General features: G+C 33.3%; 1 protein-coding gene across 1 annotated transcript in view; it reads left to right on the top strand.

The window, feature by feature from the left end:
- LOC122010892 (structural maintenance of chromosomes protein 3-like) overlaps positions 1–18225 on the top strand; it is a 45488-nt gene that overhangs the window by 15991 nt on the left and 11272 nt on the right. The window contains exons 10-17 of the mRNA XM_042567360.1: positions 1105–1280; positions 2070–2315; positions 2450–2571; positions 2667–2811; positions 4891–5063; positions 5137–5236; positions 7773–7909; positions 8006–8228. Coding sequence (XP_042423294.1) covers positions 1105–1280; positions 2070–2315; positions 2450–2571; positions 2667–2811; positions 4891–5063; positions 5137–5236; positions 7773–7909; positions 8006–8228 — 1322 coding nt within the window. The remainder of the gene's footprint in view (positions 1–1104; positions 1281–2069; positions 2316–2449; positions 2572–2666; positions 2812–4890; positions 5064–5136; positions 5237–7772; positions 7910–8005; positions 8229–18225) is intronic.

The raw sequence follows: 18225 nt of genomic DNA on the forward strand, positions 1-18225 counted from the left end.
TAAATATTTTATATAATTCTCATTGATAAATTTCAAAACACAATTATATAAACCCAGAAATATATATTCATTTTAAACAAAATTAGATTATTAATAATAAAAATTTCTTGAAACTTTAAATCTAAGGTTACATAATTCGAAAGGTAAACAAACTCTAAGGATCAAGTAAGGCCTTACTTTTTTTTTGTTCTTTATTTCAACCTTTTACCTTCAAAAGTTGAATATATTATAAATATAAATTCTTATACAATGAAATAAGTGTACAGGTCATTGAAGCTAAAGATTAAAAGTTTTTTTTTTTGAATACTGGTGATCAAATTAATCAACATATAAGTAGAAATATGAATTAATAATCTAATTAACTATTAAAAATAATTAATGACAATAAAAATTTAATTAAAAATTACAACCTAAACTGAAAAATAAATTATGTAATTATTAATAATTCAATTATAACAACAGGACACGTTAGTACTGAATTTGTATCATCTCTTGGTCAGCAATTGAAACTCCGGCTTGGACAATCGAGATTTTGAACAGATGTCACTCTAATTTTACATATAAGTTTATTTCTGTTTCTTTGGATAGAAGAGATGGAATAGAAAGTAAATATAAACACAAATGCTAAGATTTAGTATGTGTTATTCAGTCCAATTTGGATTCATAATCTAAATTAAAATTCACTTTCTTCATTTCTACAAATAAAAAAAACAATTTTTTGGCAAATATCAAATTATTGATTTTAGTGTCCATTTTGTTATCATATGAAAAGATGATTATGAATTTGGAGTAGACTTGTAAACAAAAGATGATATGTCCCAATTTGTGCCACGTTCAATATGTCCATTATTAACTTTTACCCTACACCCACTAAAAAAATTGGTCTATCTCCGTTGCTGTCTATTATTTATATGTTTCACTTTTTAATTTTTGCATACTTTAGGAGGGGCAAATGTGTTTTCAAAACTGTTTTCTTTCGTCAGGAGAATGAAAAGTTGAACCTATGTGAAAATTGCCCAACCAAATTGGGCCTTGGTGATCAGAATCTTCTTTTATTATAGCTTTAGCTATGTTTGACACACTTTTTTTAATGTTCTCTGTCAGGCAACAAGAGGAAACAAATTGATCAAGTTGTTCAGTATTTGGAGGAGAGATTAAGAGAACTTGATGAAGAAAAGGAAGAGCTTAAAAAATATCAGCAGCTTGATAAGCAACGAAGATCACTAGAATATACTATTTATGATAAAGAACTTAGTGGTGTCAGGCAGAAGCTGGGTGAGGTTCGTTTTATTTAAGCTAACATATGTTCAATGTAGATTACCTCTCAACTGTCAGATTTAGCTTGTTATTTCTCCTTTTGGACTTTGCGAATTAGCTATAATCATTCACCTAGATTCCTGGGTGAAAGGAATTCTTAGGAAAAGATAACATGATTTGTTATTTAAGTAAAATGCATGAGTCATTTATTATTCTTGTGAAAATTAATTGCTATTCTTTTTCCTAACACCTTTTCTGAGTAAAATGATCATATAAGTTTGTGGACTTGTCAAATTGATATCTATAAACATATCATGATTGATGAAATATTGATGCTAGGAATCATGGTCGTCATCATGTGTGCACATTTTATTGTTCATGCTTATGCATTTTCATTTCTCTCGTTATATTCTTTATTTTATCCTCTTAGTACTTGTATGTATGAAAGTGTTATCTCGGTTTGAAGTAGCTTGATCATGATACCCATGACAACTGGTTGTGTACCAATGAGTTTTGTTATTGTTAAAGTCTATTTTTGTAAACAGCATATTATTCATGTCAGTTTTGTGTTACACAAGTGCCATGCAATACACAAAAATAAACTCAATTCCTTTTTATTTAACAAACTTGCTAAAAAAAGGTACACGATATCTTTAGATGGCCCACTAAATGACAATTGATCAAAATTTTTCCATAAAAAACAACATTTATTTTCATCTTTTGTTAACTTCACTGCTTATTGGTAATTCTTTATTGCTACTTCAGTTTGTGTTGTTGAGCATTGAGAATTTTTTTTTGTACTCTTTCATTAGATTGAGGAATCAAGAAACAAAGTCTCTGAGAAGTCATCTAATATGCACAATCGTGTGCTAGAAGCTCATGAAAACCTTAAATTATTGGAGAAACAATCCAAGATTTTGACAAAAGAATTGCAAAGTTTGAACAAAGAGAAAGAAGAGATAGAGAAAAAGCGAACTGAAGCTTTAAAGATGCACACACAAATTGAACTTGATCTAAGGGATGTAGAAGAGAGACTTGCTAGTGATATTCGTTCAAAGGTTTGCTTTCAGTTGACATTTTATTACAAAAAACATAATTTTCAAATTTCTTGTACATATTGTTTTTCCCATCATTTGTTCAATTTTAATCATATGATCAAGTGTTCTTGGTTTCTTTTTAATTATGATTATAGGAAGAAGCTGCAAGACAGTTGGAGAGTCTACGGAAGGAGATTCAGGAGTCTCGAGATGAGCTGAATACAATCAGGCCCTTACACCAGTCAAAAGTAGCCGAAGAGGAGGAGATTACCAAAGGGTATGTTGTAGTTAAGAAATACTTGCTATTGTGGCTCTGTATTGATATTTTGATGTCCTTTTAGTAAACAATTCTGTCATTTTGTCGGAGAGTAGTATAATGGAGCGTGAGAAGCAGTTGAGTATTTTGTACCAGAAACAAGGACGGGCTACACAGTTTGCTAATAAAGCTGCTCGTGATAAATGGCTTCAGAGAGAGATTGATGATCTTGATCGTGTGCTATCATCAAATGTGTCACAGGTGAATCATGAATGTAATTTAATTTACTGAATCATGAATGTAATTTAATTCATACTGATTCTTTTTTTCATTTGGAAGTATCCTCTTCATTAAAGCTAAATTCTTGTTTTAATTGCTCTCTTTTATCCACTACTTTACGTTGTCTTGCATAAAATGATGGGGAAAAAATTGGTTTTGTAAAGATGCCACTTGTATGAAACCTAGAATATTTTGTGCTTGTATGGTATATCTTATTCACTGAGGTACTGTATGTGATCAAGTCATTGTATGCCACATTTCACTGAATGGACATGTGTGTGCATGTATCCATTTGATATTTTAGAACTAAACTTAATCATATTATCAAAAATACGCAACAATTGTATGGTATGGTAAATTATTCAAGTTTATATCTACCATTTGGTATATCAACTAAGCAAACTTAACAAATCTATGTAAAAGAGGATTTTACATTTATGATACCTATTTCAAATCAAACCCCAAGCAATCTATCAAAAGAAGAAATGCTTACATCATATCACATAGTATTACAAATTCATCAGTATAATAACTCATACTTTTATCTCTTACATACTAATCAACAAAATTTATATAAATTATGAAGTGGCTATTGTTTACAACTAGGGGTGGTATATCAAAATTACCAAAAATGATTCCTTATATCGTATACCGTACCGAAATACTCGGTATACAACAAAATCATACTGATACCATACCGAAAATTTTCGGTATGGTTAAATTTCATACCGTTTAGGGTTAAATTTCGGTGTGTACGGTATACCGAAAATTTTAAGATAAATGTTATACCGATACCAAAAATTTTGATACGGTATTATACTATACCAAAATATTCGGTATATCGTAAAATTGGTATGGTTCAGTATATTTCGGTATGATATGTGTGGTATACGGAATATTTTGGTATTTTTCCCACCCATATTTACAACTATAAACATTAACACTTATAAATTATAGATTGTTTACACAAAATGATTACAAGTGTTGCTTCTTAGCATACGGTTATTTCAAAATAACATCATTCTACTCTTTAAGTTATCACTGAATCATTCTTTTTGTTTGATCTTTTTAATCAAATCATCTTAATTGGCTGGCTTTGACTTGACCAATTCTTTTTGATGAAACCTTTCTATTTGGCTGGATTTGGCTCAATCAATTCAATTTTGGAGTTATCTCGGTAATCAAATTCATATTCAACCCACATGCTGGCTTGCATCCTTCGAGGTGGCCATACATCCGATATATAACCGCACGTACAACATCCTTGCATATTTGGACTACATTTTTTGATAAAACTATTTTTAGATGGATCTGGATACATCTATATTTCTGTCCACATATTCAACTTGCACATGTCTTGCATACTACATGTGCATCCCACCTATTCAACATGCAAATACTTAAATAACATTATTTCATATTATAGGATGAGAGATGCTGTCCTTAGTGTACCATATGTGTGATCACATATGAAATTTTTAAAATAGTGCTATCGACAAACACTTGAATTAGGGTTGATAGCTATTTGAATGAGTCTTGATCTCAGCAAATGAAGTTCTGATAGTTTGGTGATTGCTTTGCTTACAATCTGACAATTTAAGTTACTGAGAATGAATGTGCATGCTGTAATTTTGGTTTGTACCCATTTTACTGTTCATCAATGGCCATACCAACTGCTGGATTTCATCTCGTCTTGCTTACCTTTTTGTCCTCTCTTTTTGTCGGTCTGCTTTCTCCATTTCCTTGAGCATATTTTCTTATTGCTTTGTCTGAAGAATCTAATTTACTTGGTCTTCTATTTGTGTTGCTGCTCTCATCTTTGAAAACAAGTCCTAGCTTATACACAATCACATGCCAATATGCACTGATGTTTATACTCTTGCAGTCTTGCTACTGAATTATATTCACATAGGCAGAAATACGAATTGATCTGAAGATTCCCGATACTGTTTTATGTTTTCATTGTATATCTTTTTATCCACACAAGGGGAAGTTAAGTTCTGAACAATTTTTGATAACATTTTTTTTTGCAATATTTTCATATGCTTTCATTCTTTACAGGAGAAAACACTTCAGGATGAAATAGAACAACTTAAGGAGGAGGAAAGAAAGTTAGAGACATATATAAGGAAACGTAAAGTGGAATCTGAAAAGCAAGAACTATTGATAACCAACTTACAAGATGATTCTGATCATTTGTGTAAACAGAGAGATGAGTTGCAAGATTTGAGGAAGTATGAATTTCTTGTTATATATAATTATTTGCTACCATGGTTTGTATCTTCACGTGTTTCTTTTTTTTTCCAGATCCTTGTGGAGTGAAGAAGCAAATCTCTCAGCTGAAATTGATAAACTTAAATCTGAACTTATAAAGGCACAGAAGAGCCTTGACCATGCTACACCTGGTGTGAGTAAACTCAGAGATCACCTGTTGAAATTTTCATTGAGATTTAATTAATATTGAGTAGATTTACATTTAACTTCTTTACTTGTTCATTATTGCTGCATGTTGATGGAAACTACTGCTAGATGTCATGGGTTGTTCTTCCATGTATCAAGAGGTACCCCACTTAATAAGAATATGACAGAAAATATTCACAACCATGATAACAATAAATAACATGAGATAAACACCATGCCCCTCCCACTCCTTAGTCACTTGGTGGCCGGCTATAAGCTAATTCCGTGATTTACTTCCCTTCACATAACCTTGGGATGAACTGTGAGGGTGCCTAGGGTGAGCCTTTTGCTATGATAACATGAGATAAACACATATTAAGCCAAAATATGCATTTTATATCTTTTCCAATTAAGAAAGGAAAGTGCTAAATAGTCTATTCCATTCAACAAAAGAATAGAAACAAGTTGTACAATAATAAAATGGTAAACGCGATGAATGATAGGTAAAACATAAAAAACAAAAAATTCGTTTCAGCACATCAGAGGCATTCTTTGTGCAGCTCTATATAGTAACTGAAAACAACTAGAACTGTAAAATATATCCTTGTAAAACTAGAAGCTAAGAGAAATAAACACAAATTGCTAAATGGGTAAATATAAAAATTGTGTGCATATATGGTAATCTTGATTAAAAATTTAAGAGTTCAAATGTGTTATACACTTTGTTTTAACCTTAGAGATTCGCTTGAAGATATATTATCTAGTCTTAGTCTCTGTATCACTTATTAAGTAATCACCCATTTGTTTATTTACTTACAACAAAAGAAATTTTACTAAGAAATAAATTATTAGAGTCTCATAATATAAATAGTATTATATGACATGTGGTCTAGCACTATTGGTGATATACAATATAGCATCACATGTAAAATATACACCAACTGCGGTTGACTCACACTACCATATCTATGTGGGTGGCTTGCGGTTGACCCACACTACCACATCTATATGGGTGGCCAGCTACTTAGATAAAAGAACATTCATTTCAGTATTTTTTTACACCATTTATAATAGTCATTTATTTCTTTAGGATTTTTTGGATTTAAGTGTTATTCTACTTTGAGTTTTGACATTATAGTGCAACCAGTGTGTTTAGTATAAATAGTTCAAGAGACTAACCTATTTCACTGTTTAATATTAGTTTCACTGTGTTAACAATATATTAAAAGAAGGTTTTAAGTGCTAAGTTGTATGTTTGTAACATGCAATATACTAAAACAAGACTTTAGGAGCTAAGTTGTAGAAAACCACGTAATGTTTTAGAACCTAGCACATCTGTGGTGCACACCCACAGTGGGTGCCCCTCACAAGGTGGGGTGCCCGGAACTGGGTGCACACCCACCGTGGGTGCCCCTCACAAGGCGGGGTGCCCGGATCACTTCCGGGCACTCCGATCGTCCTCACACCCCGATCGTTCGCTTTGTGAGGGGCGCCCATGGTGGGTGTTGCAGGGCAACAAACTCCTGTGTGTGTGTGTGTGAAAGTTTGTTACCCAGCACATCAGCAGTGCACACCCACCGTGGGTGCCCCTCACAAGGCGGGTGCCCGGATCACTTCCGGGCGCCCCGATCGTTCGCTTTGTGAGGGGCACCCATGGTGGGTGTTTTAGGGTAACAATCTCATATATATATATCTTCGTTTCCTTGATGTAAAGTAGGGAAAGAATGGATTCTTAATCCATTAACGATTTCCTTTCCTCTCGCTGATTTCATTATTTGCCGCCAGCCCAACAACGAGCTTCTGATCTCGCAGCCAAGTCATCATGAGCTTGTGACCTCTTTGCGAGCTCGCAATTTGCTTGGAAGCTTATCGTTTGCTTGCAATCGCACGATAGCCACATGGGTGACTTGCTCATGAGCTCGCTGTAGCCTTCTCTCTGCGAGTTCCCCTTCCACTTTCCCTTTCTTCTCCACGAGTTCCCTTTTTTCCCCTCATCCCTCTTCTATCCCAACCAAACGCAAGTGAATTGACTGAGTTGATCTATCCACGTACAAACTTGATTTACCTTAAACTAGCTAGGGTAAATCCAAACAATTCAAATCTATTTGACTCTAATCATCATGCCTACTCGACGGACTCAACCTACACTTAAATCAACCTCAACTCAGCCCCAAAACTCAAATTGTTGGTTCAGTGCAGCTTGATTAGCTGTAAAATTTAGAACGGCTAATGAACTAACAGAATACAAGTCAATATATAACAACAAATATTTTGATTTCGACCAACCAATCATATTCATATTGGATAAGAAATACTACTTTGAATTGAGATTTAGTACTGTACATGAGTTACTAGCATAAGTTCTTGAAGTTGTAGTGGCTCATATTTGTCATGTTAGCATGCCTTTGAATATTCAGTGCTTTTACTTATTTTTTCACTTTTTTTTTTTGTGTTCATTTGTTGAGAATAGGTGAATTGCTGAGTTCCTAAGAGACCTTATCTTGCAGTTCTTTGAGTGTTTTCCTTCTTTCTCTTGCACTCAGGATATCAGAAGGGGATTGAATTCTGTGAATAGGATTATTAAAGATCACAATATTAAAGGAGTTTTTGGGCCAATATTGGAGTTGGTTGAATGTGACTCCAAATTCTTTACTGCTGTTGAAGTCACTGCTGGAAATAGGTATGAATACTTAACGTGTTTTAATTCTCGACTGATGTTATATACTGGCTTGAATTTCATGTTCATGACCATAATGGTTTTTTTGTATGTGCTCAGCCTATTTCATGTGGTGGTTGAGACAGATGACATATCAACAAGGATTATAAGATACCTAACTTCAGAGAAAGGTGGAAGAATAACTTTTATACCACTAAACAGGGTGAAAGTTCCACATATAACCTATCCACAAAGTTCTGATGTTGTACCACTATTGAAAAAATTGAAATTCCGATCTGATTGTGCTTCTGCTGTAGAACAGGTATGTATTTTGACTGGTATCTTTTTTAGATAAATGACAACAAAGTACAAATTGGCTCATGTATAGTTTTTTTTCTGCATACATTTTTGATATAATATACTAAGAAGTCCATGGTGACTGAAGTTGCCTGATATCAATGGATTTAAATCTTGTGCATATACATTTTTTCTTTGACCACTGAATGGGGGCCGGGCAAGATTCAGTTGATCAGTTTAAAGAATTTTCAAATCAATCCAAATTGATAAAAATTATATTCAATTTTACTGAAAAAATTCATCAAATAATATATAAACTTCTATAGTTGATTACATTGACACCCTTTAGGTTCAATTAAAATGCATATACCGTCATCCAAGTTAATTTAACTTTTTATACTTTATTCCTAACCATCATACTCATATTGAAAACGAAGAAAATGATTGATAAGCACTAATCCCCGTGTAATAATAAAGAAGACATATACAATAGTATGAATTATAGGGACATTAAGTTAATGAACTATACTATAAAATTTGAGGAAGAGTTATAGAAAAAAATAAATGAGACCAAGATGATCCAAAATTATTTTGGATTATGCTTGAAAGGTTGACGATAGAAGCTATACATCTTCTCAAATAAATGATTAAAAAGTATCGGAAAAAGAAATAAGACTTACATATTACACATGATATTCATTGACCTCTAAAAAGTTTATGATAGAGTCCTGTGAGGAATTATGTGGAGAAATCTAAAAAATAAAGGTGTTAACATAACATATATTAAAATAATTAAGAATATGTATGTGGATGTTACGATAAGAGTGAAAACCTAAAGCAAATTAATTGAAACATTTGCCATAAAGATAGGGTTGCTACTCCATGTCTTTTTACTAGTCATGGATGAATTCACTGGATATATCTAACATATGTTACTATGGTATATGTTTTATGCAGATGACATTGTTTTGGTCGATAAGACACATAAAGGAGTAAACACTAAGCTCGAATCTTAACAGAAAATGCTGGAAATAAAAGTTTTGGGCTTAGCAAAGACAAAAAATATGGTACTTTAGTTTAGTAGTATTAGACGTAGTAAGACAATTGTTAAAATATGTAATGATAAGTTGCTTGTAACTGAGAGCTTTAAGTATCTAAAATCATTTTTATAAAACAATGGAGGGGTCGATAGGGATGCTTTATATAGAATACAAGTAAGATGGCTGAAATAGAAGAGAGTTCTTTATGATTGTAAGACACCTCTAAAGCTTAAATGAAAGTTTTATAATATGATGGTTAGACATGCTATATTATGTAGAGTTGAATGTTAGATTATGAATTGAGCACACGAGCAAAAGATAAGAGTTGCAAAGACAATGATGTTAAGGTGCATGTACGAACATACGAGGATGAATTGATAAGAAATGAGAATGTCAGAAAGTCAAGGTTGCGAACATTGATGCATTTAAGATAATATGGATATGTACTTAGGTAATCAATGAATGCTCCAGTTAGGTGGTATGTGACCATGACGAATACACATATTAATCGAGGAAGAGCAATAGAGTAGCTCGGGCTAGGTTGACTCAGCCAGCAATTTTTAGGCTTATATATTGAGCTCTAATCCAGCAGCCCAGCAATTTTATGCTTATATATTGAGCTCAAATTCAAAAAGGGATTTCTTTTGTTTGTCGTTCGACGCATCGAGGAGCAGCAGACCATAGAAAGCATAGTCACATAACAACAATTGCCCAGGGAAAGATACCGGCTACGTTATTGAGGAAAAGAGATATCAAAAATGAGTTGATTTGCAATGATAAAAGAGGATAAAATTCATTTAAATATAGATGAGCGTATAGTAGGGAATCGAGCCCAGTAGCGTAGGAGGATCCATATAACCAACCCCACTTAGTGGGATAAAGATTTGGTTGTTTTTCCCAAGTATCATATGTAGATAAGGAATTTTTCAATAACATAATATGCACATTACCCTAAATATTTATCATTTTATATATATAATGACATTTGGTATACTTAGATCTAGTATATTCCTTATTGATTTGGTCTAGATTTATTGATTTATTATTGTCAAAAATTGAAACTGACATGAAATTTAAATCTTTTCTATTTTTAAAAGAGAAGTTGATCTTTCAATTTGATTTGTTTGGTTTGATTTGGTTACAAATTTTGACACAAGCAATACATATTGAAGTGCAAGTCTTGTAAGGGCGATAAAAGTGTACAATTGAAAGATGAGGCTAGAGGGGGATCAAGGGGAATAGCTGATTGCTTGGGTCTTCAATCAAGTTATTACACACCCAATATATCAAAACATAAATATGAAACACAAGACACATGAACATTTGTTCTTCCTGTGCACTTCTATTGTAGAGCTATGGTGGAGGATCCGAGGCTGGCTCCACATATGTCCACATATCACCGGACGCTTAGAGTTTTTGGCCAACACTACTGTGGTGGTAAGACGTTGACAATGGCCCATCACTTGGCCTTGTCATCAGTGATACATTATGTATAGAGGGCACAAAATTATAGTTTTTTTTTTATGAGGGACAGTTAGATGTAGAAAGGATATACAGGGCGTGTACAACTTCATGTATACAGGTCTTTAGGCGTCTACTTAGATCTGATACTTCATCATACATGAGTAACTCCTAAAATCTCATTTTGTACATCTTGACATATGGTATAGAACTTTTACTTATCCAAAGAAAAAATAAATATGAAACACAAGCAATGCAAACACTCTCTTTTACATGGTTCAAAATCTTTGATTCATGCTCCACGACCTATGATTCATAGTGAGTCACTTTTGGAATCTTATTTATACTTTCTCCTTCTTCTTCTCCTTCTCATTCTCAGACGCCTTCTGGAGGTGGAGAAATCTCTTATAATCTTACTTATAAACATGAATAAGAACAACAATATGAGTGAAACAACGATAAATACAATAAGGAATGATGGAGCTTTTCTTGGGACTTCTTTCACTTCACCTTCTTTAGTTTCACGAGCCTCTGAAGCTTTTTTATAGTCTTATATTCTACTAGCAACTTGCTATGTGCTCGGCCAATTGGCTGATCACTTGCCTAGTTCACTGTTTTTATGATCGCTTTATCCTTTTGTCCGGTCAGGCAGGCAATGAAGAACTGAGTCGATTGCATCTACTTCTATTCGGTTGCTTGGCTCTTCAATGAATACTTGAGTCGGCCATTCTTGTTTCTTGATTTAGTGTTACTTATAGACCATCTTTTTGCTATGCTATAAGTCGCTTTATTCAACTAATCTTGCTTCAATGGAGTGCCTAATTGACTCATCCACCAATTGACTGAATCTAACCATTACTTTGACTAGATCATTGACTATGAGTTCTCACCTAAGTCTACCAAATACCCTAAAGTATAGCCAATTGTAGACTCTCGTCTCAGTTAAACTTCTCTGCCAAGAGGTTACACCTCCAGGACTCGTCTTGCCAAGGTGCTTTGATCCAAGACTTCCCTTATCAAGAGACCACTTTCTTTGTCCAGAGGCCTTGCCTTTGGGACTTCATTGTTTACTTAGTATCAATTAACCTTGGCCTACTAGGACTTCCATTTGCTAAGCATTTGATTAACCTTGATCTATCACGACTTTTGCCTATCGGGACTTCCACTCGCAAAGAATCTGGTCAACCATGACCTCCTAAGACTTCCTCTTACCAAACATTCAGCTAACCTTAACATTCCGGGACTTACACTTGTCAAACATTCAGCCAACCTTCGCTTGTTGGGACTTTCACTTCCCAACACTTGTTGGACCTTTCCTATGCTAACACTTGTTGGACTTCATTCATTGCCAAATGTTCGATCAATCTCGACCCAATTGGATTTCTCCAGTGTCAACTATCTTATCAATATTGAATTCACACATCATATTGACCTAACATATGACCTAACTTAAACACTTAAGTCTAATATACCTTTGACCAAGCATTCACTAAACTTCAAAACACCTTGGTCTAACAACACCAACCTGAGCATGATTGCACCGACAAAAAGTATACTAGAAAATTTATAGAACCATTGCGCTTAGTATCCATGCATTATAAAATAAATTCTTGCATGAGATCAACATGGAAAGACATTCTTTGATTATTCTAAGATTGATTATGCATGTAACTTGCATATTATTAGGTTAGAGGAATTTTGAGCGAGAACATGAACTTAATCTCACATTGCTAAATCTCAAATGCAAACCCTTGAACATATTGTGATTTTTTAAAATATTTGTTGAGAGTAATATCTAAGGAAAATGAGATTACATCATTAAGGTATAAAGGGAAAGTAAACATAAATTTGTTTGCAACAATTACAAAATCAATTAAGGTCCAACTATATCAGATTTGAAATCTTGGTTTTAAAGTTCTAATGAAAAGTTAGGTCAGGTTATAACAATGTGGTTATAAACATGGATATATATAATTTTTAAGAAAAGATAGCTATGAGAGCCCTCAAACACTTACAACCGTGGCAACTTCCAAAGGCTTACTAACTAAATGAAATGGCATCCTCTTTAAGCATGGATATGAAACAATTTACATTCAATGTTATAAATGTTCTAAAAGCAAATTATAAAGTCGTACATATCTCTTTTAAGAATTAATTGGTGTTTTATGAATATTAAACCCTTCCTAAAGAGAAATTGATCCAATAACAGAAATCCATTTAGGATCTAAATTTCAGTCTTATTTTAATTCTACTCAGTTTGAATTCTACTTCTGTTTTTCTGATTTCCATTTCTAGCATATCTAATCAATTTTGCCTGAATCATTGCAAAACCTTTAAAAGATGTCCTCATGCCAACATCTTTTTCTCCATTCAGTCACCAAATATTCTCTTCTATCATTAGAAATTGCCAACTGGGACAAACTTGTGAGAGTGTCCTAAGCCATTGTTTTTTGTTCATGTTGCTTCAAATTTTTTTTGGACCCAATCTTAATCCTAACTGTGGATTTGCCTCGGTCATGATTGTTGTTTTTGGGTAATTCTGCCATCCTCTGCTTCTGTCTTTGTTCCATAAACCAAGATTTTTAATATTGTGACAGATCAACCCCTCTAACATTCTTGATTAAAAATCCCCTTCCCCTATCCTTTTTATTCATGGATTAATCCCTCCAAATAGTCCCACCAGAACAAGCCCTTTCTTGGTCCTTGTTGATCAATAGAACAACCTTCTAGTTCCCATTTGACTTTCATATTCATAGCCAGCCATTATGCGATGTTTTCTATTAATGGATCTTCAATTCCCTTCAAATAATACTTGAATGGAAAAGACTTCCTTAAAAGTAGAAAATTTGGTTGATTGATTGATTGAGATTTAGATCTGTGAACTTGAACAACAAATTCAGTTTGAATTAACATGGTATAAGTGCCACGTGTTTGAAATTTCAAATTACTTTGTTTGATTTTGATGATTAATTTATAGGACACGCGACTTTTTCAAAATGAGGACATTGAGACTTCATAAAAGAGTCCAAATTTAGGACATGTACGAGGATGCAGGAATAAAAAAGGGTAGCCTGGTGCACGAAGCGTCCATCATACGGGGTCCTAGGGAAGGATTTATTGCACGTAGCCTTATCCAGCTTTTTACAAGAGGCTGTTTCCAGGATTCGAACCCGTGACCTTTAGGTCACAAAGCAACAACTTTATCGATGCTGGAATAATTTACCTAAAATAAATTTATTAACTTAATATATTTAATAATTTCTTAATAAACTAAATAATAGATGAGATTAATAATCTATTGATATAAATTGATCAACTTACTTAGTATAACTTAAATTAATAAATTAATTTATTATAATATTTTTAACAAATATAGTATTTAAATTATAGTAAAGTGTAGTATGAGTTATAAGTTATTTACCCAAATTTTTATAATTTATGAGATATATATAAGTTGCATCATATGATTTAAGTGTAACTCATATAAGTTAGAGGATATATTATATTGAATAAGTTATTCCTAGAGGAGACACTAAGTTATATGCCATCATATATTATACAAGTCTTAGACATCAACTTCAATCCCAGTTGTTGTATTTCTCTCTTTCGCACTGCTTGTTCCCTTCCTCTCCCTTCCCATGTGATGTCGCCTTCCCCAAGATATGTTAACTACAAACAAGCCTCTCTATGCAAGTGAGCTAACTCTAGAGCTAGATAACTTTGCTATTCGAACCTCCTCCCTACCTCGCACAACCTAATTGCTTGCGAGGAGGTGAACTTCCTCATTTGTGTCTTCTTATTTTGTCACTTTTTTTTTATGTCTTATTGGACTCATATTTCACACTCATACACTTGTCAACATGGGTATGAGAGGGAGAAACAAATTCGAGCAATGAAGCCTTAGTTTAAAAAACTTTTATCAAGCCACAAATATTACTATACTCTAGTCCAAAAAGAACAAACTCCATTGAATAAATTAGATAAATGAAAAAAAAAAATCTAAGACTTATTTGTAAATTGTTGTAATTTTTGTATAATATCATCGTGTTTACTAGTATGAGTCACGTATAATTATATACGAGTATCAAGCCTATTAATATGATTTCTTTATCTTTTTCTTTCTTTTTAATTTAAAGTTGTCAAATGTATTAAAAAAATGTATGCTAAATGTTAGGATCATTGGAATTTCGTGCTGTGTTGGTTGGAATAGTCAAAATGTACCATTCTAGCTAGTGGACTACATGCCTAATACCTAGGTTATAGGTGAGTTGCTAAGATGGTTGACATTACAATATTAAAATAGGGAAGAGAAGTATAGTAAATTAATAATGAGCGATATTAATGTGTATGTATGACTCTTGTGCCCTAATCAAAACAAATTTACAATCTCAAATAAATAAGGTATAAACAAATTGTAACTGATAAATAAGAACTAAACATATAAAAACAATAAAACATTTGATATATCACGTTGAAATAAAAAAAATAGTCACAAAATCTAAAAAGAACATTTTTAATGTACTAGAGGAAGAATACACCTAGGGAAGAGAAGGAAAAAAAGATGACTGAGAATCGGTGTAGACCTTTGACATCAACGAAATGGGAGGCACAAATCACATGGGATGAGAGGATTGGAGAAACAAGCGTCGTTGGGTGGGATAGTGGGGAGAATTAGGCTTATTTTCTAATTTCAAATGAATAGAAAACTTATTTTTATTAGACTTTCCTAGATTACCTAGGTGCCTAGGTCACTTTTTAAAAGGATTGCCTAAAAGAGTTTGCGTAACAAACACCTCCTAGGAGGCAGATTGGCCCCTTGTTTGAAACCACCTAGGTGGCCTAGGCGATTGCATTTTAAAACAATGGTTCAAAAGCAAATTAATTTCTTATGTGCCAGCTATATCAATTTTGTTGATGAATGTTATACAGTGTTGACACTCGATATGCTTCAATTCATGTCAACATGAATTCTAGTAATATTTATTGTATGTAGTTTGTTTCTATCTGAGCACACACTGAAGTTTAAAATTAATTATTTTTTATTCAATTAGTTAATTTGAATTAACGGAGAATAACCCATTTTAATTAATCTTAACATGCTTTAATACATGCCAAAATGTGTCAACTATTGATATGATATTGTGCAATAAAACTTTAATTCAATTGACTATCTAACCATTCTAATGATATCTTTAGAATCAAATAAACTAAGTGAAAATGTATAAAGGATTAAAACTGAACTTAAGGTTGACACGCTTTGATGTGTGTTGAAGTATGCCAATTGTTGGCACATCATGCCATCGTGCCATTCTGGTTGGAGACTTGAGCTCTGGCACACAAAAATAAAATATTTTAAACCTTTGTTAGCAGAAATATATATATATATATATATATATTGAGAAATGAATATTATAAACTACATGGTGCTTCTCATATACTAAAAGAGTGCATTTTATCCTTTTATACATAAGCTTGGATATTTGTTTAATTGATCCATGGATGCTTTGTTGACCTATATTGTCAGAAAAATAGATTTTAATATTTTATTTATTCGACAAGTAGACATTACTTTAATTTTTTATATAACGATCTTGCTATCTTATTGAGAGGCATTTAAACCTCTTCTATCTTATAATTTTTTACCATTTGTACTCTTGTAGGCTCGGTGCCAACACATTCATTTTCAGCATTGTCATTCCAAAATGACTATAGTGTAGTTGATTGTAGATAGTGTTTCTTCCCTCTGGTAACTTGCTAGTTGCTACATTTCCTTGGTTATTGAAGGGATGATCAATGGAAAAGTTTCAAGTCCAATGCTTGTGAAACTACTTCCAATCCTTTGGAGTCAAGTTCTAGTGGAGAAGAACATTGCAAATTAAAAGAATCCTTCTAAAAATATAAATAGATTCAATAAAGTAAACTATTTCAAGGTCAAGATTTAATCTTATTTTATTTTTATATGGTTCAAAACACAATTTATTTAGTTATTTATTTTTTGCTCTTATCATTTCTTGTATATCTAGTCTATCTTGCCTTGGTCTATGAGATCAGGCTATTATGAGGCCTAGGTCCTTGTTTCTATGTTTTATTCATTCCATCAATAATAGGTTTTGCTCTACAAATAAATCTCCTGTCATTAGATTGTCACTGGGACAATTCATTAAGATTGCAGATCTAGGTACACAGGTTATTATTACCTGTTCAGAAACTTTTACATTAACTTGGCAAATCCCTGACTATATCTAGTTTTTCTTTTAATTATTTGTTTCATTGATTGATGGTGTATGCCATTTTGAGTATTTATTCTTTATTCTTGGCGTTTATGATTAATCATACACTAATAATGAATTTGAGAGACAGAGAAAATCTGTCAAATGGTTAATATTTTACTAGAATGGTATAATTATGAATTTTGATTATTTCTTACAGCATGATTTTTTCTTATGAGTACTAAAGGCCATCTGTAAAGTTATCACAACACAATGAATCACTCCTCTCTCTCTCCCTAACGGTCGAGCCTAAGCAACATGTCGTGAATGGTTTTGAGCCATTCAGTATTCCCTTACGGATGCCCTAACGGGAAAGCCTAAGCAACAGGTCGTGCACCTCTATTGATGCTAGCAGCACCACGTCGTCCTGTCGTCCCGTTGTTCTCACTCGGCCCAAGCTGTTGCTAGGGCTCAACCGAGAGGAAGTGAAGTGCAAACGAGCCATATAGAGATAAGAGCCTAAGAGGGCATGGCATTCTATGCCTAGTGGAGATCGTTGCGATGCTCTAACAGTAATATCTCCCTTTAGGTGGATCCCAGCAATAGTTGTGAATGACTTTGGGCCATTCACTCTACCCTTATAGTCGTCCCTTGAAAGCCTGCAGTTTGTTCCCGCCCAGGGATGAGTTAATTGATTCACTGGCTGGCTAAGGCGATGTGAATGCCCGTGATCTGCCACTTGCCTTAATTCTCTTCTTTCATTCCGGATCTCTCCACCGTGCCCCTTTCTCAAAACATATCATTCCAATAAATTATCACTCGATACTACTCGACATAAGGAATTTAATATACAATCATGTTAATGAGTATTGCATCATACTGACATTTGACACTCTTTGACATGGTATAAAATGAATTGAAGTAATGTTTGTTATTTTTTTTTTAAAAAAAATCGGTACAATCCAATACCAAAACTATACCATACCATTCCATATAGCACATAAAGTCGGAAGTTTGAAGTTTGGTATATAGTTGTGTTCTCTTTTCCTTTTTTTTTCATCTCCTTCTTCCCCTCCAATTCTCTAGTGGCACCGTACGTTGAAACATCAACACAATACAAAAACAATATCGTTATACTTTAGCACGCCTTGAGATTTTGGACCTTAGTTCTTCCCATATAATTTCTATGTGGTAATTGTTATGGAACCACAAGATTTGTAAAACAATAGTAATCAAAAAGGTAATTGAGGAATCAGATGTTTCGAATTGAGGGAGCACTAGAAGATTCACTAAACAAGTTGAATATAATAATTTTTTTTCTATTTATTTCTGG

This window comes from Zingiber officinale, chromosome 8A, assembly GCF_018446385.1.
Source record: "Zingiber officinale cultivar Zhangliang chromosome 8A, Zo_v1.1, whole genome shotgun sequence".
NCBI classification, from domain to species: Eukaryota; Viridiplantae; Streptophyta; class Magnoliopsida; order Zingiberales; family Zingiberaceae; genus Zingiber; species Zingiber officinale.